The 22,011-nt window shown below is 40.7% G+C and overlaps 2 protein-coding genes across 2 annotated transcripts in view; both read right to left on the reverse strand.

Moving 5' to 3' along the window:
- Nucleotides 1–681: 681 nt before the first annotated feature.
- TIMM13 (translocase of inner mitochondrial membrane 13) lies at nt 682–1,543 on the reverse strand. Its single transcript, XM_058858399.1, has 3 exons — nt 1,205–1,543; nt 993–1,061; nt 682–917 (listed from the first exon to the last, which is right to left on the reverse strand). Exons 1-3 carry the CDS (start codon nt 1,331–1,333, stop codon nt 819–821), a joined length of 297 nt encoding a protein of 98 aa, XP_058714382.1. The 5' UTR covers nt 1,334–1,543; the 3' UTR covers nt 682–818.
- Nucleotides 1,544–2,723: 1,180 nt separating this feature from the next.
- The window catches only part of LMNB2 (lamin B2), a 47,280-nt gene continuing 27,992 nt past the window's right edge, over nt 2,724–22,011 (reverse strand). Inside the window, exons 3-12 of the mRNA XM_058858398.1 lie at nt 20,405–20,561; nt 19,545–19,670; nt 16,983–17,153; nt 13,363–13,488; nt 12,944–13,164; nt 12,059–12,350; nt 11,457–11,564; nt 10,518–10,637; nt 9,031–9,132; nt 2,724–7,929 (exon numbers count right to left, since the gene is read on the reverse strand). Coding sequence (XP_058714381.1) covers nt 7,888–7,929; nt 9,031–9,132; nt 10,518–10,637; nt 11,457–11,564; nt 12,059–12,350; nt 12,944–13,164; nt 13,363–13,488; nt 16,983–17,153; nt 19,545–19,670; nt 20,405–20,561 — 1,465 coding nt within the window. The 3' untranslated portion in view covers nt 2,724–7,887. The remainder of the gene's footprint in view (nt 7,930–9,030; nt 9,133–10,517; nt 10,638–11,456; nt 11,565–12,058; nt 12,351–12,943; nt 13,165–13,362; nt 13,489–16,982; nt 17,154–19,544; nt 19,671–20,404; nt 20,562–22,011) is intronic.

Raw genomic sequence — 22,011 nt, forward strand, 5'->3', positions numbered from 1 at the left:
CTGTTGTATCCACTGCTGACCATGCAGCATGAACCCACCATTTCAGGAGCAGTGTGTAAGCAGAAAACAATAGAGTTGTGCCCCAAAGCAGACCCACATCCTCTATTGCAGACATGCTCCTCCAACAAAAAAATTATGCTTCGGATGTAAGCTCCAAGTTGGAGCATCTGTGCCAGAGCCAAAGCAGAAACTAGAGAGTATCACAGCCACACAACACACTTTATTCTATAAAGAACATAAGCACTTCCCAACCCTGTTCATCCCTAGCTGTGCTCATACAACTATTTGTGAGGCTGTCCTTCCCCCCACCACTCCAAGTCAAAGACTATGAGCCCAAAGATAGCCCCAAATAGTGCTATACAGATATAAGGGATGAAAGAGCCAAGGTGGCTTGTGGATAATATTCTAGCAGCTTTCGACTAATGGAAAGGGACTACCTTATGGATGGGTCCATGCTGGAATCCTGAGCAAGGGTACTGTGTTGCTGGTTTGGCTTAGCCCTTGTTTTCCACAGAAGGCTCCCTGCCTGTTGCAACCTTTACAGCAGGGATTTATCAATTGATATAATGCCTGGGCCAGTCTGGACACTTGGGAAGGGCAAGAAGTAAACCAAGCAGCTCATGGGGAAAAAAAATTAAAAATCACTTTCTCCTGGAGCTGGTGCTAATAAAAGCCAATGGATGCAAAAGGTTCAGCGAGGTTTTATTGCTCTGCCACAGCAGGGGCTGGGAAGGCTGCAGGATTCACCCCTAACCATCTGGACTGGCCGCTCGTCCCTTCCCCACATGGTCCCTTCTCGGCCTGGAGGCTGGCAGGCGTCACATGTTGGCTCTCTCCCGCTGCAGACGAGAATTGTAGGCTCTCGAAACTGTGTTCCAGGAGTCCATGTACCGGTCCATGCACATGGCGATGCACTTCTGCGGGACACAGAGCCTCAGAGGCAGCCCCGAGCTAGGGGCCCGCGGGTCCCCACTTCTCCTGCCCGTCCTTACCTGCTCGGAGTTGTCCAGGGCGCCGCCTGGCTTCCCGATGCACTTCCGAAAGCACTTGTCCGTCATCCGCTGCGGAGAAGAGCCCGTGAGCGGGACCGCGGCCCGAGGGCTCCGGCCGCAGCCGCCGCCCCTGCTGCAAGGGGAGCGAGGCGGCCTGGCCGTCACCCGCGACCCGCACTGGGACCGGCCTCGGCCCCGCCGCCCTTTCTGACCTGCAAGAGCTCCTGTGCATTGGCCACGGCGATCTGCACTTTCACCTGCTCCATGATGAGCCCCGGGTCCAGCTTCCCCCCGCCGCCGCCTCCTCCGGAGCCGAAGTCGGAGCCGAAGCCGCTCTCCATGCCCAGAGTCACCGCGGCCGGGGCCCCTGCGCTGCCGGAGGGAGAAATGGCGGCGCCCAGGACTGCGGTTCCCAGCGGGCCCCGCGCCGCCTCCGCCTCCGCGCCGGGCGGGACTGAGCGCCACGTTCCCCTCCGTGGGCCGCCTCAGCGGGGCCGGTGCACGCCGTCCCCGGCCCAGGGGTGCCCGTCCCGCCGCCGCTCGTGGCCCGTGTCCCCGAGCGCTGGTGTCACCGCCGACCGCGGAGGAGGCAGCCCCGAGCGAGTTCCCAAGGGACTCCCCGAGGCCGAGCCGGGCCCCTGTCAGATAACAGCGTTGGAATACCAGGGTTCAGCGCAGCCCCACGAACTGAAGCAACGGGAAGGGGCTTTAAACCGGGATCACCAGACACAAACACTGCCCAGCTACACCCCGTAGTGAAACACCAGCTCTGCTGGGATCGCCACAGAGAGAAACTGCCCTTTGGGTTCTCTCTGGAGTTCATCCTTCTGTTCTTCGAGGCTTCCCTCTGCTTTACCTGACTCGGGTGAGAGGCCCATGCCCTCAAAGCTTGCCTCAACTCCATTACACTTCCTTCATCGAGTATGAATGCTGGGAGACGAGGTAGAAGTAAACGGGAGAGGACAACATTACGGAGTTCTTTTTCATGGGTGAGATTTGATGTGCAGGTAGGAGATTGCATGAGAGGAGGGGATTACTGGGTACAACAGCAGAGCTAAAGCCAAAACTGCTCATCTTCACTAGCCCGAGTCCACACTCAAGAGTATTGCAAACCATATTGTCCTGTCTTTGGATCTGCCCACTTCAAACAGAAGCCATTCCTATCACCCTACAGAAGCATCATCAGCTAGTGCTAAGGATGGGGCAGCCGCCTAAGGTACTATTTTAAAATGAGTATGGACTCAAAAGTGGACTGGGAGCTGAGCCAGGCTGGCAAATGTGTCAGCTCATGGCAATGTTTCTGTCCATCCCTAAGAATCCATCCCTGCCAGGGATGGTATCTGCTCTCATTCTTATTTAGCATCAAGTAGGTTAAATCGAAAACCCCGTTCACTGCAGTAGTGATGAGAAAGCAAGGGAAGGTTTATCTGTTCTAGCTCCTAATTTTCTTCCCCCTGCTTTTCTTGGTACTGATCAGAGAGGATAGCATGTTGCACCAGAACTCCATAATGTTTAAGGAAAGCATTCATTTGCTTCTGGAGCGCATCCTGTGATCCCTGTTGGGACACACCCCACGATCCCTGCTGGAACACACTCTGTGATTCAGCTGGATCACTGTTGGGAGCACAGACAGCAGCTCTTTGTGTCCTCTCTCCAAACAGCCTCCTTGGATGAATAATCTCAAACAGCCCACATGACCTGTGTGTTGGGCAATAGACAGAAAGAAACCAATAAAATGCAAAACATTTATTCAAGTGTGTTGTACAAAAAGTTTCCAGTCATAAAATGTATATTACAAATCATTGAAAAAGACAAGACATTTGGCATGCATATTCTAAAAAGAAAAAAAACCAAACCACTTTGAAATGATAAAGTCTAGGTTATGATGTAATTTTTCTAAGTTTTAAGTGAACACTTTCATTATTTTGTTTTTGTGTTTCTGTTAACATCCTTTTTCATAATTCTCTATTTAAAAAACTTGAACCTTCCAAAACCACGTCTGCAGCAGCTGACTGGAGGTGGTTACTGAAGTGCCCTCAAGCCAGACCTATCTAAATCAAAATTTTGTTAAAAAAAAATATAAAAATAAAAATCACAATTCAAGTCACAAGGCATCACTGCTATGAAAATAAAGTATCAACTGTATTTTGTGCCCAAATGGAAAGCATTTTGGCTTAAACTTGCTCAAAATAGATTATTGCTTGTAATTTTAGTGTAATGATCTGGGTAGCTGAATATACAGTAACATCTGCCTTACCAAGATGGACTTGTCACTTCAGTAATAGCTAACTAGAAAATCTGGAAATTCAAGAAATAACATCATATTTTCTGTAACTCCAAGTCAATTCACTGCTTGTGCTATTCTGAATGGAGGCTTTCACATCTTTTTCACTCTAGACCTTAGCATTTCAAGAAAGGCATTATGTTTACAAATAATAATTGCATGTAAATATGATCTTGTGTAAAAAAAACAACAAACACCTTTAAATAATTTTAAACTGGTTTAAAGCTAAGCATATTGAAGGGCAAATAAAAATTCTGTTTCCCAGGCCATTTTAAATGACAAAACAATCTCTCCAATATAATTTGTTCTGACATTCAGCTAAAACAGTGCTTTGAAAAATGCAATCACTGTCTCACCTTCCGCTCACTGGTTCACAAGGCTTTGCTCACACAGAGCTTGGACCCAACAGTATCAATAAAATGCAGGACCAAATATGGATATGCCTTTGTTTAGAGATAAGACTTTCAAAAGAAGATAGAGAAAGAAGAGATAGAATGGTTTAACAGTGAAGACATGAGAGAAGTGGCTACAAGAGATCTAGAACATACAGCATGCGTGTTTTCCTGCAGCATCAAAACCTGTCTGATGCGCATAAAATTAACAGATTCTCCAAGGTCCTGCGGTGTAGAGAGGATTTTTACACGTCTCTTCTAACATGCAACCTCTGTTCAGGTTGTAGTTAAACACCCTTTATAGAGGATGAGCATTAAAAAAGAAAAAAAGAAGTGTATAAAACCCAGTAAGATCCCTGAATGGAACATTAAGTGTCTCATTGCCTGAGGACAGGCACCACACATAGTGATCTCCTTTCACACTGCAGTACAAGTCCCACACTACTGTCAGCTTGCACATATGCTCAGCTAGCTTTTACATCACAGGAAGCAGATATTTGTATTATTCCTGAGACTTTTGGTTCCTACTACAAACACAGACTATGCAGCCAACTGTCCATCTAATGGCAACACAGAGCTGAAGACAAGTGAGCAACGTGTCAGTGCAAATGATGGGTTCTGTCAGAGCCAAGCTGGAGCCCCATGTAGACATAAAGAGACCCGCTGGGAAATAGAGCTGTGAAGCAACAAGGGGAACAGGAAATACAGCTGTGCGGCAGCAAAAGAATCACAGGAAATACAGATGTGCAGGAACAAGGGAATCCCAGCCACTCCACTCCTTGGAGTATATCATTGCAATGCAACAGTTAAAGGAACAAATGCAAAAGCAAGGAGAAGTGGCATGAAGTGGCTATGCAAGGGACTCTGAGGCCACACCTCACTCCAGAAGGCACCACAGTCCTGACAGGTCTGCAACTGGATGGACTTATTCTGAGACAAGTATTTTCATGTGGCATGAGCTTAGGAGGAGGCAGGATGTGCTTATTGTATTTTATATTATATTCAGTTATGAGTTACACATAGGAAAAACTGCTTACTATTTCATCCAGAGCAAGGTTGTCTTTCTGGAATAAGAACATCCATATGGATAGTTATGCTCAAGTAACTACTCTGATAAAAGCTTCATTTCCCTCATCAGAGACACCTTAAAATAATTTTTCTCCTGACAAGTCAAATCTATTTCTCCTTCAAGCTTATGCCAGGTACCAGCACTGGAGTAGAACTGCTGTTCATGCTCTAATTTTGTCAAGACTGGATCATATACAGGATGAAAGAGGAAAAGAGGGCAAGGAGACACTGCATTTTATTTGAACAAAAAGCTTTAACTATCCTGAAAATGGAAAGAAATCTTGGAAAGACAGAAAAAAAAAAAAAAAAGAAAAGAAACAATGCATTTTGGGCTGGTAAAGCCACAAAACTGCATCCCAGTCTGGCTAGCACAGGGCCATTAGACTAAAGCTCAGCATCGAAAGCAAGAGGCTGGGATGGTGGCTGGAGGAGGTAACACAAAAAATAAAGTATATGGAATACAGTAGTTCTTCTCTGTCTTGTAATTTACAGCCAGGAGTTATTATCATATTTGTAGTAGCCTATTAAAAAGCACTGTGGTAACAGAATCATCCACACTCAGACTTGGCTTCTCCCACAGTGTCAATCACAGGTTTATTTGTCCTTTATATACCTAAACATGGTCCTGGAGTATCAAATAAACTGTTTCCAAAGTTAAAGGATACAGTTCCAATTCTAAGACAAATTCTGCAGACTGTTACTCAAGGGCACAGTGCTCATTACAAGAGATCTGCAAGCACCAGTTCTTAAGAATACAAGAAGATACATTCCCCATACAGTAGCTGAAGAAAAATATGGCTCAGGTAGCAAGAGGTTTTTCTTCATTTGAGCTGCCTTTCTAAGGCCATTCTTTACAAGAAACAAACAAAAAACCACCCAAAAAATGTAAATTAACTACTCATTCATTGCTTTAGTATTTAAGATCACAAAGTAATCTTAAATTTACAGGACAATCTTAAAGGAATAAGCAGTCTTAAAACTGGCCCATGTAAAAAAAAAAAAAAATAGATTTTTAGGGAAAAAGCAAAAAGCTCTCAAACACTATGTCAGTATATTATAGAAGCTGTGGGTCAGAAAGGGAAATGGTGTCCAGTGGTTGGAAGGTGTGTTGCAAAAATAACTTTACATTGATTGCATTAATTTGCATAACAACAAATTTAGAAAAGGTAATTGTTACAGTATGTCTGAGAAACATAATTTCACTAGATACATCTTACAGAGAGAGAGAGAGAGAGAGACATGATTTACTACATATTTAACCTACTCAAGCAGAGTGGGAAAATTACATTAGAAAGATGGCTGAGTACATCAACGCAGTTATCCCATCAGCCCAAACAGCCAAATCTTCATCCTGTTTTTTTGTAATGGGTCTTCAGATAATGGATTAAAACATAATTCTAAATGTCCATTAGCTTAACTTCAGCAACTCAGTCATCCCACTCAAAGAGGGAAAAGTAGCATCTTTGATTTATTTTTAGATGGCAAAATAAATCCTGAGGCTTAAAGCCCCTTTTGTTCCCACCCTGCTTGCATAACAAAGCCATCAGTCAGAGCCACTATAAACCGACTTTCTAGGTTATATCTGTCAGTCATGATACTGTTCAGAGAACATAATGTCCGAAAGCCACCGAAAACATCCAAACCTTGTCACTTTTCTGATGAGTCTTAGCTATTTGAATGACAAGATCAGAGTTCAAGAGTGCAGGTAAAAACAGGATTCTATGCTGGAATCAAATGGTGTCCAAATTTTGTATCTAAACTACTAAGTTTGTTTTTCAACTAGTAGTTGAAAAAACATTTGCATTCTTTGGAGCAGTCAAATATATTTCCTCATGCTTAAAGATGAATACTAACCCTTATGGGACTCAGAGTTACCTCTAGAGAAATGCAGTGGCAGAAACCTTAAGCTAAATGGACACTGTCAGATAAAAAATGCATCCTACTAAAATAAAAATCACCTGCTACCCATAGAACATACTTTTTATATAAAAAACTATTCTCCCTTCACTCCTTGTTAGACTTCGCCTTGAGCATTCTAATGTTGCTTACGTACTTAACAGAGGCAGTTCCTTTGAACTGTTTAGAAGTCAATAAACTACTTCTGCTCTATTTTGCAAATATTGCTCCTTAGGATACCTGACAATGCCCCTTTGAACCTAAGAGAAGTATGAACAAGCTATATCTAGCTCTGATTAAAAAGGACAACATTTACATGGGATAACCTTTAAAATCCCCAATATTTGTAACTGCCAAAAGTATAAATATGTTTTACATCTAAAATCTTAATCAAATATTTTTAAAGCTGAATAAGTCAAAATGATTAAATCATAAATACTGAATATCATAATTTGTGTCCATGATTTAACTTGTGACAATGGCAAAATACCCTAAAAATCAAACAGTTCGAACTCTGGGGTTGGACACTTCCAACTTAGGATGGTGTGTATATTTAAGAAGCAGAACCCACCATTCTCCATCTTCTGAAATGATGACATGGAGCTCAGGTGTGACAGACCCAGATGTTTTATTATTAGGCTGTCAAACATTGGAGAAAGACACAATGGCAAGGTCCTGAGTAAAAAATGCCTAAAATGAAGCTTCCATGTGACATTGCAATTGTGAAACAGCACTTTGAATGAATCTGTGGTCTAATTTTCCTAAGCTGGGAATTGCTGACGATACCAGGCAAAATACTAGCATTTCTACAACTGTGGAGGAAACACTCTGTGAATCTCTCCCAGGGCCCTGTAGATGAACACACTTCATTAAACTTTTTTCTGGGGGTATTATACTGGTTATATATTACTGGTTATAGATTTACCATACACTCAAGGAGTCTCATCTCATTTTAGCTAAAAATCTCTTTTCTGCTTTAAGTTTCTAAGTAAGACTTAAATTCTGTACGGGGAAAAATACTGTATTCTAATATAGTGTTTCAATAAGGAGGGAAAAATAAAGAAATCTATTAAAAATCCTGGAAGTTTTGTTCAGTAAAGTTTTTTCTTTTTATATAAAAATGTACCAAGGAGAAAACTTCAAAGAAATAGGTGATGCATATAAAAATAGTTTTCAGTGGCTCTGGAAGGAAAAAATAAAAAATAAAAGGAAATAAATGAAGGGGGGAAAGCGCAAATAATAGTTTCTTCTTTTTTCACATCACTGAGCATCCTCTAGAGGTTGTTCTGGGATCACCCTAAAATAAGATAGACAGAGTTGAATTCAGTTCATACCAGCTATTCAGATTGCAAGCCTAGACTCTGATTATCATCTCAGTTCCAAAAGCACTTTTTTAGTAGTTTAGTTACATTAAGGGAACATAACTACATAAGAGGAAGTAGAGCACATGCCCTACTCTGCTGCCAGGACTGACACACTGCTCCTCTGGCTGTGGTTTCCTGCAACGGGTTGACTGGTTAGACTCCACATTTCCAACAGTGATACAGATGACAAATGAAAATTGTGATGCCATTAGCTCAAGACCAGCAAGTTCCTTTATTTCAAATGCTGATTCCATTTCAGAGAGATGTCTACTGCATAGCTGCTCTTTTGGGTAAGAACTATCAGTTGTTTTATACTACAAATACACTTCTCATTCCTTGGGACCAAAATAGCTTTGAGAACACAACTGCATACCTGCACAGAATGGGTTATTTGTGAAAAGAGGTACTAACAGCCATTGATCAGAAGAACAAATCCCTTGAGTTTCAAATATAAAATATTTTCTGGTATCATCTATATGCCTTTCTCCTTTTTTTTTGCTCTGTCAACTGCTGGTCGCTTATTTCACATTATTAAGCTAAAGGTTATCATAACATACAGGTGGTATTATTAAGAAAAACCAAGTTTATTTCCAGTGTAAAATTGTATCAGAAAATAAACCAATAAGCTGAAGCTTGCAGCAAGAGAAGCACCCCCATTCCTGGTTTTCAGTCGTTATCTGGAAATCTGCTTCCAGCAAGAATGTTCCAGCTCTGTTGCACAGAGCAGCAGATACTGGGTGGAACACTGCTTGCTAATGCTACAAATGTGTGATCTGAAGCACAGATATCCTGAGCTGGCATCAGCCACTGCCTGGGCTGTACCAGGATAGATCCCAGCAGTAATTTCTGGCAGCACTGCTCACATTGTCCTCTCTTGGTGCACTGCAATGTTGCAAGCAACCATTGGAAGAAAGGACAAGGAAGCTCAGAGCTGACTAAAGTTGAAGGGGGATGCCCCCCCCACCCCGCAATCTTATGCCCGACTGATCCAAATGATGAGGTGCAAGTTAAACATCTGGTCTGCATCTGATTACCTGTTGGTTGAAAAGGTCTTCCTCTCCATATTCTGTTTCGTCTTCTTCCTCTTCATTCTCTCGCACAACTACTGATTTAGTAACACTTCTCACTGCAACTTCCTACACAAAATGACAGATAAAGAGATAGCCAAGACTCTATCCCTTAAGTTTTTGCTATACAATTAATATAATATCCTTATTAAATTTTGGAGAGTTTAAAGCAATTTGGCCTAGATTTAACACTAGCTATGTAAGCAAATACTGGCAATATCCTGCAAACCACAACATCGTTCCTATTTCTGCACACTAAAAGACATGGAAATGTAATTAAGCCACTTTAATTTTCTTTCATTACCCTGGGATTTAAGAGGAAGCAGACATGTTTCAGGTGAACGGTAGTCAATTTTACGGTAGTCACAACAGAGACAGATAGATGCTGAGATACAGTGTAATGTGAGATACTAAACTTTCTCAGTATGATTACAAAACATAAAAAATATTCCAATTTCTAGTAAATATTCAATGTTAATTGCATATGTTGGTTATCAGTATGGTCTTACAAGGCAGGCACTAAAGAGAATTCTAAAACCCCAGGAAGCTTCCTTTATTACTAAATTATTTTTAACACTTCTTAATAGTAAGAAATTCTTCTGCCTACTTGCACCATGGAAATCACAGGTGAATATCTCTAATTGTGGAAAACGTTGCCCTTAACATACACTCCTAAGCAGGGATACTAAAAGTAACCATAGTGAAAACAGACATGGATTTGAAATTTTTTCAGATACTAGTTCAACCACACAGTTTGAATACTGAGAGTGTTAGCTTTCTATTTGTACAAATTATCCCACTCCTACCTCATCCTGCAAACAAAGTTCTTCCAGAAAACTGCTAGTAAGAAAGGCAACACAAAAACTGATACAAGTGTTGTCTGCTTTCTTTTCCTACTGCTATCAGATTGCTGGGATAATGGCATGGTTATGACTCACAACCAAGGCATGACTTTCCCTTGCAAAAGTTGTCTGCAGGAATGATTTTAAAAAAATTAACTGTGGGCAGATGTAGGACAATGCAGAATGCTCAGGAACATCTGCCAAATGAGAACTTACGCTTCTAACATGGAAAGGACAACTATCTTTCTACATTAATGTTTACACTGTACCTCAGAACATCATAGGAACTATATAATGGAAGTATGAATTGCCAGAAACACTTCTTTTCTTTGTCTTGTTTGAAAGTACATACTCAAATTCCAAACAAATTCTCTATTAGCAGGGTATTCTTCTAAAATAGGAAAAAAGTGTCTATGGGCATAATCATGATGATCACAGTTTTCAAAAATATCCCAAAAATGTCAGAGATATATACAGAAACCTAATTATTTTACTGTTATAAACTGTCATATTAGAAGGCAACAGCAGAGAGCTTACAATCAGGAATTTGTAAATGTGTCATGTCACCTCACCCTCAGCTGGGAGACAACCCAGCCCATGGACACAGCCTACCTCTCCTTCAGAGTTTACGAGGTAAGTGCGGATATTTCCACCAGTGCCCCAGCTGCCTTGATTCTTCCACACGAGAACAGAAGGGGGGCTATGAGATACACCTGCATCTGCACCCCAGATCTAGAGAGAACAACAATCTGTAATTAGCTATTTATCCAATTTTTACTTTTAAATATACATATCCCTCTAATTCTCCTACATCTCTCTACATACTAAGTTTCTTTTCTGAATTCAAATGGCAGTTTTACCCTACTTTTAGCTACACTGTTACTTGTAGTAAGGTATTAAAAAAAATCTAATACTTCAGTCATGAATTCCTTTCTGAACAAATTTCTCCTACCACTGTCTCAATAACCATACTGTATGGAGCCAAGGCAAAAAGCAGCATGTAGTGTATCAACTTGATTTTTTAGATGTATCTGAACAATTGATACTTAAGCAGAAATAGCTGAAAGTGATTAAAAGATACATTTATTTCTTCCTAAAAGAACATCTGTTGCAGTCTAAAAATAAAATACAAAATTATTGAAAAGCAGCTGTTTTACCACAGTTAATGCTGAGAATGTCCAGTCTTAACTACAGTTTACTAGCCTGAATGAATGCTCTGAACTGCTCTAAATTTTTTAAGAGGTTGAGCAGGATTAGGGTTCTAAACCTGGGCAAAGGTGTTTGGTAACAAATAGTACCAAAACTAATCCCCAAAATACCTTTTTCTTCAACTTTCTCTGTGCCCAAAAAAATGGTCTTAACTACTGAAGTACTAATGTAGAAATTAATTTTTTGTTTTGCATTTTTATAACTGAAATCCTGGTTCTGTAGAGTGAGACCCATTAACCCAAAAGTTATGCACCAAATCAGGCTGTACCAGACTTCAAGATTTGCAATTGCAAACAGCATCAAAGAAGAATATGTTGTTGACATACTGTAAATATAACTTACTGTAACAGTCTGCCCAGCTCTGAGGACATACTTAGGAGTAAATTTGTAAGCAATTTCATCTCCATCTCCAATTTGTCTTTTCAGTCTCCAGTTACCCAAAGACTGATCCTAATGGAGAGAGTCAGAAAGTTATTCAGAGTGAGCAAAACACAACAAACAGGCATCAGAGTATAGGTCTTTGTTATTAAAATAATGGGAATATAAATTTATTTATATGGTTGTTAGACATTTGCATTCTACCTTGAAAGTATTTGCCTGTATCTAGTCAGAGTCTGAAAGTCTAAATCCCATAAGGTCATTCAGCAAAATTTTAAAAGATATCCATTTCACACTACAGAGTTCTGTTAGACAGCAGGCTGTTTCTGTGACCAATGCCCCAGCACACATTTACACATTTGGGACACAAATTGTATTCTCTTCCTGCAGCATGTTAGCCCATCATTATGTTCAACTTTTCAAAGCCACCATTAATTCCTGCAGGATGCTGCACCTTGAGATGCTGCTCCTGCTCTCCACATGGCCGCACCTACTCATGTTGCAAAGGGCTGCGTATCATCCAATTTAGCTCCTCCTTGTTTTCTATGAGTTCTGCTGATGCTCACCTTCTCTGAGTTGTTTTTCAGCTGAACATATTTGCCCTCCAGGTCTATTTCTTCTATGCTGATACTTCCTGTTGCTGAAGCTTGCTGGGACATTTGAAAGCTACTGCTACTACTGCTGCCACTGATACTTCCAGTGCCGATCCCACTTGTTCCACTGCCAGAAAGCTCCTCTGCTTCAATACGTTTTCTCTTGCCTCGGGAAGAGCGAACAATTGAAGTGCTGCTGCTGCTGCTGCTGGAGGTAGCCCGAGAGACTGTGACGCGGGAGGAGGGACTTGGAGAGAGCTTCAACCTTAACACAACCAAGAAAGCATTTTAATTAACTCACCCAGAGAGCCACTTACAAAGTTACAATATCCTCAAATAACCAGACTGTAATGTGTGCCGAGGCTGACAGCATCCTAACTCTGTATGTCAAGAGGACTGCACACATGAGGAGGAGTGGGCTACCCATCCCTAAGGAATGTTCTCGCAGTATGACCATGTGACATGGAAAGCAGTGCTATTGAGAGCAACACAGATCACTTAACCCCTCCCTCCAGTACAGGTACTACTAAACACACTACTCTTGGGCCTCACGATTTAAACCCACAGAAGTACAAGCTCTTAAGCAAAAAGATGATATGAAGACCAAGTACAGAATGATATATATTGTAAGCAATCACTATACTCCAAGACCATTACAAAAACCCAAAATAAGGACACTATTCAGTTGAGAACAAGTGCTCTGTGCAAGTGTTCATGCCACAACGTTGTAGTGTGATGCCAATATTACTTCAGGGGAAGGAAATCTGGGCATTCCTGCTCAAGTGGTAAAAAAGTAAGTGCAAGAAATGAAAATAACACTTGTGAGTCTTTAGAAAAGAAAGTGGAATCTTCACGCACCTTTCCTCTTCTCCTTCCAGGAGTTTTCGGTAAGCACTAATCTCCATGTCCAGTGCTAATTTAACATCAAGCAGTTCTTGGTACTCTGTAAGCTGAAGCTGCATCTGGTCCCTCATGTCAGTCATTTCCTTCTCCTTTGCATCCAGCATCTTCCTAAACTTCTCCCGCTCACCAGCCATCATTTCCTCCAGTTCCCGAATGCGATCTTCTGCTGCACTGGCCTAGGCACACAGCACAAGAAAAAGCCCACCTGGCATCCATACAGGTCCACTCAAAAAGTTAAAACCCTTCTCTGTCCCAAATGAACATAACAAAGATTTCTCCATGTAAAATTCAGAAAATATGAAGGGTCAGAAATGTTAATACATTCACACAAAACAGCTGTGTATTTGAGATGAAAGCCAATTTAGTCCCTTTACCTGTTTCTGAAGACCAGAAAGCTGGTAGCTGAGAGCTTCTATCCTCATGCGAGCCTCCTTCAGCTCCTCTCGAGCGGCACCAGCAGCTTTGTCATTTTGGTCAGAGGACAATTTGGCATTCTCCAGCTGGAAAGTAAGTTTTATACAGCTCACTTGTACTGAGTTAGAAATCTTGCAATATCCTTTTAGAAAAAAGTAGCAACTATTTAATTTAAAAAAAAATTAAGTGGTCTGGTAAGTTTAGGATAAGAACTGCATAACATTAAGGAATGCCCTAAGGACCAAAGGAAAATAAATTTCTATAGCATTTGCTTATGCTGTTAAAAAATTACTCTTAGCCCTTCCATTATAAAAGCAACCTTAGTTTCCAAAAAATTGACCACATGCTCTGCTTGCTTGTCCTAAGGCAAATCACACTGGGTGACAGCAAAGTCTGCCCACCTAATTCATGTCCTAGTCCCCTGGATGCCCAGAGACTAATTCAATAAAATATTCCACGGGTATTATGTCTCTGCCGGCTATGTGCAACTCAGGAACTTCCTCAATCAGAGACAATATTTTGCTGCTTACTATCTCTCAGTGCATTTCTCAGGCAGGAATTTGTCTCTGGTTTTTGAATTTGTGGGGCAATGACTTCAGCTCTATGTTAGAGAACAATACTTTTTGTTTCTTCTCAGTCTGGGCATTCTCACTGGACATTTACTGCCCCTGCTCCTACTGAAAAAATAATAAACAATCATTCCTCATTCACCTTGCTATTTATTCTTTATCAGACATCCAATGTATCTTTCACTTCTCTCAATGCATGTCTTTTCCAGATGAAGTTTTATTTAAAATACTCTCATGCATAACTTGTTTCCCACTCTAAATTGTCTGTCAGTCTGTTCTGTATTAGTCTGTAGTATCTTCGCAAGAAACAATAAAACTACCTGTTTCCAGATGACATCCTGTCCCCGAGGCAAAACAATGGGTTTGGTTTTCTTCTCTTTCCTTAATAGTTGCCAATATGCATTTTGTTTCTAATTTTTTGTTAAATTCACCTAGTGAACAAGCTTAATTTCTAGTGGTTAATTTTAACCAAAACAGAGAGAGCAAAACCAGAACTCCTACAAGGTTAAGTTTCATGAAAGCAGAGAGCTAGAAAATGCATCTTCTGCATGCCTTAGAGCTGAACTTCAACAATTTGGCCACACCATGAAATCCACTCAAAAACTAAACCAATCCAATTGTAAGAACAGTTAGAGGCAGAAGATGTTCTTTAGTCACACAGCACAAAGGTTTATAAAATCAATCTTCATTAGCTCTGCTGTTCACTAGCTTCTGAGCAGCAAAAACAGAGCCTTCTTTTAGGCTACGGATTTTGAAGGAACTTCAACTACACACTCCATTACTTCTTGTAAAGTTTAAAGATAAAAAACATTTGAAGTCTAACAGCTATTCACTACCTTATAGTCATGCTGGCATAGTGCCACATACTCGTACTTAGCATTTCTATCTCTTATTATCACAGATCATTATGATCTTTCTTAGAAGTCCTTTTTAAGTATTCAGAAGTTGCAATAAGGTCTCGCTGGAGAGTTTTCTTATCCAGACTGAATACCCCACCTATGTCAGCTCTCTCCATAAGAGGTGGAGTCCTTGGATCACCCTTGTGGCCTCCTCTGGACTTTCTCCAGCTGCCCCACATTTGTCCTCTGCAAGAAGTGAGCTTTTACCCAAGACCAGCTCATCCTGGAGCTGCTCAGTAGCTAAACCTAATTATTTTATTTGACATCATATTCGTCCCAGCTTTGGCTCTCTAAGAGGTACACATCTTTGTTCAGAAATCACAGAATGAAGTTCACAGCTAAACCCCTTTCCCTCCATATTCCAACTTCATCCATAACAACCACCTTTATGGAGGGAAAAACAGCATCATTTCCTCATTCCCCTGCTCAAAGCTTGTCACTTTTTCATTCTCTAAATCTGTATATTCCATCCTTTTTTAAAAATCTGCTTTTCTACTAAGCATCTTCTATCCTGGATCTCCTTCAGACTATGACAAGTCAATCCAAATAGCTCCTTGTATAAAGTATTACATATTCCAGAGTTCTGGGAATAATTCCAACCCTGCCAACTGTGTTGGGGGTTTTAATTTTAATTTTAGGGTTCTAGTACCTATTATCTATAGTGTTGCTGCCATAAGTAATATTTAAATATTTGTGGATCAGTGTTTCTCGAACCAAATCATCAACCCAAAGAATTCAAAGGGAGTTTCAGTGAAGGGTGAGGGACAACAATGTTTGCAGTACCATCACTCTTTCAGCACAAGAGAACAAAAAGTGGCTGTACCTATTGACAAGTAACTATTGAAAAGTATTTTCAATAGACAGAATTGCCAGGATGGGGTTCGGAGCAACCTGGTCTAGTTTAAAGATGTTCCAGTACAAGGCAGGGGGTTGGACTAGATGGCTTTTAAAGGCCCCTTCCAGCCCAAACCACTCTACAAGTCTATGATTTCCAAATTATGCACCATGGTTTTCATCACCAAAGCTGGTCAAGAAAGGTCTGGTATCTTGCCTGAAGTTTCCCTGTCACCAAAGAAATCACAGCTACATCTAGTCATTTTCCAGTCCAGAACTAACCTAGATCATTGAAATGTAGCCAGGCTTAAACATATTTAAAAGTGTATTGGCATGATTAAGAACACTGCAAAGACCACAGTAAGAGCAAAGTGACAATGCACTCTTAGATAAGAAGCCCTTCCAGTGTGTCTGTATTAGTTTGCAAGCTCACTGCATCCAAGCAAAGGCCCACATCAAGACACACCCACTTCCAAGCCCTCCAATCTCCCCCTTCAGCTTCTTATGCACAATGCATTGGACATATTGCAATTCTTCTCTATCCTCTCCATTTGTGAAGAAAAACTGAATCTACTGAAGTAAGAAAAGAACCCTTAGAGCAGAAGATGTTGTCTGTGGAGGCTAGCTTTGGAGCAGGCTGTAGGCCCATGGCCTGCCAGACCTGCCTGAGAAGCTAGCCTGGGAATTTCATGGAAGGATTCAAAACAATCCTCAAAGACAGAAAACAGCCTGCAGGTGCTGTTTGTCTGTTCCCGTGTTTTCCTTGCAGGAGAAAGTCAGGGGGTGGTGAACCCCACTGACCAATGATGGTAATGTAGCACTTTACTAACCAATAAGAGTTTCCTTTCTGTACTTTCTACGAACTAGTCTATATAACATGACTGTAGCAATAAACTAGAGATTCTCTCCTGTTCTGACTCCCTTGAGAGTCCGTGTCGTTCTTCCTGCCGTTCCCAATTAGAATGACAGTTGTCTAATCAGCTACTGCATGACATCCATAGTTCCCACTGTGTCTTCTGCAGAGACCAACAATAACTCCACATGTTTTCTCACTAACTGACCTCTCTTGGCTAAAGCTATTGCTTGCCATTACCTTTGGCTATAACTCCCTGGAAATGCACCTGCACACAAGTCCCAGGGAAGGCGTTTGAACATTGGGACAAAACTTCCTCAAATTATAACTACTCATCTCCTTAAGAGCCATAGAGCTGGTAGAAGTGTTTTTTATCTCACAAACTGGGCTTCCAGTCTGACAGCACTATGGACAGCAGTTGTTACCTTAGCCTGATAGGTCTGCTCCAGCTCCATCTTATACAGTTTGACTTGTTCATCATGTTGATTTCGCAGATCCTCCAGAGCCTGAGTCATTTTGGATTCATACTCCTGTTGGCGGCTTGTGTCCACCTCAATCAAACGATGTTCATGTCGTTTTCTTGTTTCCCTTATTTCCTACACATACACAAAAGAAGAGGGTCAAATTCCCACACTAAGGTAAACAGTACAAGCAGTTACATTCAGACAACAATTAACTACTGCAGCACTATTTAGTATAATGGAGCTACAGTACTACAGGCATTTAAGCCTGGGAATTGCTGCATGCACTAACAGATTCAAGTTACTGTTCTCATTTGTCAAGATGCAATTCTTAGAATTGATCCAACTTAAAACCAGCTTCAAAAATAGCTATATACTGTCTAACTAAGGAGCTGTTTTATGCTACAAAAGTCAAAATGGTGAGAAGGGTGGTGAAAATCATCCATTTTTACATAGCAGAGAGATTCCATATGCTGCACTACAAACCCTGTCCTTCTCAATATACATCCTGACAATACAATAGCAGTCTACATGGAATCAGATGAAAATGAACACCTTTTGTGAACATTACATATATTAAAAAAAAAAAATAGAAAAAAACTGCATCTTCAAATTTCACTCTTAAGTACATGCAGATCTCATCTATATTCCATATACCTGATGACCCCTTCTTACTAGATTTTGATTAGAATATTAATAAAACAGCAACCCAAGAAATCCTGAAGACATAATCTTTTATGATCAGTTTGTACTACGAAATTTTCATTTTTAGAAAGGTACAAGTTTACTGTGCTTAAGAACACTAGTTGCAAACTAGTTAAGGTAAGGCTTACTTCATGCACTTATTCATACAGACCTGGCCAGGTCTGAATGTGCAGTACGAGAAAAATAATTTCTTTCTTCAGGGCAGGACAACCAACCAATGAGTGGTTCTGAGTACTGGGAGGAGGCCTGAAGTTAGCAGCAGGGCCACGAGGAACAACAGCAAGTGAAGCAAGGCTCAATTTTGCTAGACTAGAGTCACAGCAAGCTAACACATATATTCAAACCAACTTTACTGGTTGTTTTGTAAAAATGCTCTACATCTAAAAATAGATCCCCAGAAACATGTCCTTTTACTAACAGCAATGTGCTATGAAGTGATATGGAAGAAACTTTTCTTTCTGTGGTTAATTTTTACACCAAGAAAACTAGCAAGCAGCAGTCTCTCAGTACCTGTAGGCAATGACAGCCCAGAAGCTGAAGGAATGTCTTGGGGGACTACAAGGGATCAGGTGAAGGGCTGAGTGGATCCAGCAGTTCAACACCACTAGAATAAGTAGGCCTTACTTGCCACACTCCCAGTCACAATGTCTCAATTCTAATGGAGACTTGGACCCTTCAGTGAATCAAATCCATCCACTAACGCAAAGGAAATCAATTTCTTTATTGCTTCATGTGTTGAATTGGTGCATTCAAGAATCAAAGAGCTTCAGGGATGGCTAAAGAACACTCACCCTTAAGCACAGCAAGCTTTAAGATTAGCTTCTGCTGTCTCATTTAGCTTTACCTTCAGTCAACAGCAACACATTCTCCCCAATAAGAAAATTTATTTTAAGGTCCTACAACCAAACAAGGATCTGTCACTGCAGTCAGTGTAGCAATGCAAACGCTCCAGGCCATGGAAGTGAGAACAATGGTCAGTACATTTCAGGGGGACCTCCCTGGTTGGTTTTTTTACCCTTCTCCAGCCCCTGTCCCACATCCTTAGCCACACAGCCCTGTCCCATCCTTTAAACCAGTCTGAGCACTCATTTGGATTCTGTGGTGAAACAACTCAGCCACTAAGCAGTCAAAAATTAAACTCAACCAAAAAACTTTAGTATTTTTCTAGTTAATCTGGTTGAAATGGTTAGGTGACTGGTGAGCCAAGCATCACACCTAGAGCAGGTGAGATGAACAGCAGAAACGTGGCAACTACTGAGCAGCCACTCACTGAATGAGCTTGCAGAACTACCAGAGATGGAATAAACAGACATAACACATTTCATCTGGAAGGGAGAGAAAGTTATGCTTCCCTTTCCCAATTCCCACTATTACAAAAGTTTTGGTCTTCACTAGAACCATTCACTTAACAGGCAGAAAAATACCTCTGCAATAAGCAAGGCCGTTGCATACTGTTCTAGTCAATAAAAACAGGTTACCATCAGGTCCAGCAACAAAAGCTGGTTTAAGTAAAGAGCAGGGCCATGCAACCAGGTCCAGAGAGAGGAAACAAGAGGAAACTTTTCCCTTTCCCACATCAGCACTCCATTAATTCACCTGCCCATGGAAAAATACTCTGGTCACCTAGCTTTCACAGTGACTCCACCACTGATTTACCATGTAAAAAGATGTAAAACCTTCACCTATTTTATTACTCAACCCATTTATAGGAAGGCTAATACTGATTTTCTCTATCTGGACTAGTAAGTAGTTGCTCATAGTCAATTTGATTAAAAGCTACATTTACTTTGGACAGTGGTAAGATTACTAGATTGATAATACCTCCTCAAACACATTCTTCCTGAAATCCAGATCTTCTTGCAAACTCTGGCACCGATTTTCCAGGTCCACGCGCATAAGTGTCTCCTTCTCCAATTGCTTCTTTGCCACAGCATGACCATCTTCAGCCTAGTAAAGAATTTTAAAGATAATTTTGTCTGGATTCCTATCTTCCATCCATAAACATTTTGTGGTCTTCATCTGATGTCTTTGGACCAGTTACTCACAATAACAAATCTAATGTTAAGCCACTGATTTAAAGAAAACTAGCCCACACCACCACCAGAAGGAACGCAATAAATAAGCAAAAGCCAAAAAAAAACCCCCAAACAAAAAAAAAACCCAAACAAACAAACAACAACAAAACAACAAAAAATATGTGTGTGTGTGTTAATTGATACTTAAACAAAACTTATATGTTTGCATACCAACTATTTAAAATGTAGGATTAGTTCAATACATTCTGATACAGGAGCCAAGGATTATTAATTCCTCAAGCACAGTATGTTGCACTTTCTTTTTCTTGCTAGCATGGTCCCACTGGGTACTCCAGCACAAGGGTGTAATTATGCAGGACCTTACAAAGGACAATATTTAATAACCCAGCATCCCATGAATATAGAAACATCAGAAATCTTTAAATAAAAGCTTCTGAGCAAACTGTGTAAAACACTGTGTTGCTCTGGTTGTTTTACAAAGATTTCTTAAAATTTATTTTTGTATCAAAGAGGGGTAGCCAAAGGTTCAGCAGTAAGCAAGGTGGATCATTGATGTTCAGACTATAAACTAACTGCAAAGAAAAAAGGGAATTTACGCTACACAGACTGTCCTGTGCTGAAGCAAGAGAGCATTGCCTATCATACCTTAGCAAGCTGGGCACGTAGATCAGCCACCTCTGCTTCCAGACTGCATTTCTCGTTCAGGACAGTATTGAGTTCTGCTTCACTTCTATGGAAAAGAACTTCCAGATCCTTGATGCGCCCCTGAGCCACAGACAAATCTGCATCTTTCTTCTTGTAGCTGGAAAAACAAAAGTACATTATACTTATACACAGGTGCACACTCATCCTGAGCACGTCCTGGTTACAGCCACATGTATTTTGTTATCAGACACTTTTTATCAAGCCCAGGTCACCACTATATGGCTCTTGCAATAACCTGCAGATACTGCTGATCATTGACCTGGAACACCCCCAAAATGTGCAGCCAGTAGCATGTTCTGTAAATGCATAGCAGAGTAAAAACTATGCCATGGACAGACAAGGGAAAAACAAGAAGGCAACTCTGGTAGCTAAGAAATGGTAATACCTAACTCCCAACATACACATAAGGTGTAAATAGTACTTTTTCATCTGACAGCTACACAGATGGTACCTTTTACTTTGGAGTACAGCCCATGAAGCAAAGTACATGCAATGGCCAAAGAGGCCTGAGCATCCCCATGGTTTAATATCTTATGTGGTCAAGCCTACTCCTCATGATGCATTCCCATGAAAAATAGTAAAATAAAATAATCCACTGTGGAAATGGGGTGACCTTTCAGGAATAAACCAGTATTTCTTCAGCAGTATTTATCTCGGGCAAAGCACATCCAAGTATTTTAAATATCATTATTTGAGCTGTTATATCCAACTTGCAGATATGATCAAGGTAATCTTCCTTCTGCCCACCAAGTAATTTATCAGTCTTTTCATCTAACATAGTGACTTTCTGCAGCTTTTCTCAGCATGTATAATTATGTTTTTAAAAATCTGTTCTGCTATGTGCTGTAATCCTTCCTTGTTGCTGCTTAAGCTCACTGTTCTAGCCTCATACCGCATGAGATGGCGGAAACAGAAAAAATTGTTTTCACTTAAGTCACTGCAGACAATTTTTCTTCTTTCCTTTCCTCAAACCTTGAATCCATAGATCTGTAGTTTGTGCCTGTGGTCCATAAGCTGCTTTTTAGGGCCCACAGAAATAATTTTGAAGAGAATTTCTTCTGCATATAGGCTTTAAAAAGCTCTGTATTCCATCTGCAACTCCAAACACGGAAAAAAATCCATTATGTGTGCAAAGAGAAAAAAAAAGCTGAAAAACACTGTTCTAGATTATACAAACCTTGCTGCAAAGCCCAAATCCTGAAGCTTGGTTCCCAAACTCCTCATCACTTGTACTGTTGTCTTGAACTTATGATTTGCCTGAATTGGCCAGAATTATTTTACAAAAATCCTCCATTATGGGGTATTGGTGTGCCCTACATACAATATTTCTTTACATAGTACAGCATTACATGCATTTTTTTCTAAGTTGACATCTTTATGATGCAATCAGTTTTCTTTCTGCATTTCATGGTGTAGATCTTGGAATTTATTTTCATTTAACGGTAACCAATTTTTCTTCTCATCGGTCCAGTCTGTCACTGTGAATTCTGTTCTGCAACATATGTGCAGTGTCTTCAAACTCAGCAGCTTGCTGGAGGCACAGACAA

Source organism: Poecile atricapillus, chromosome 28 (genome assembly GCF_030490865.1).
Source record: "Poecile atricapillus isolate bPoeAtr1 chromosome 28, bPoeAtr1.hap1, whole genome shotgun sequence".
Classification (NCBI taxonomy): domain Eukaryota; kingdom Metazoa; phylum Chordata; class Aves; order Passeriformes; family Paridae; genus Poecile; species Poecile atricapillus.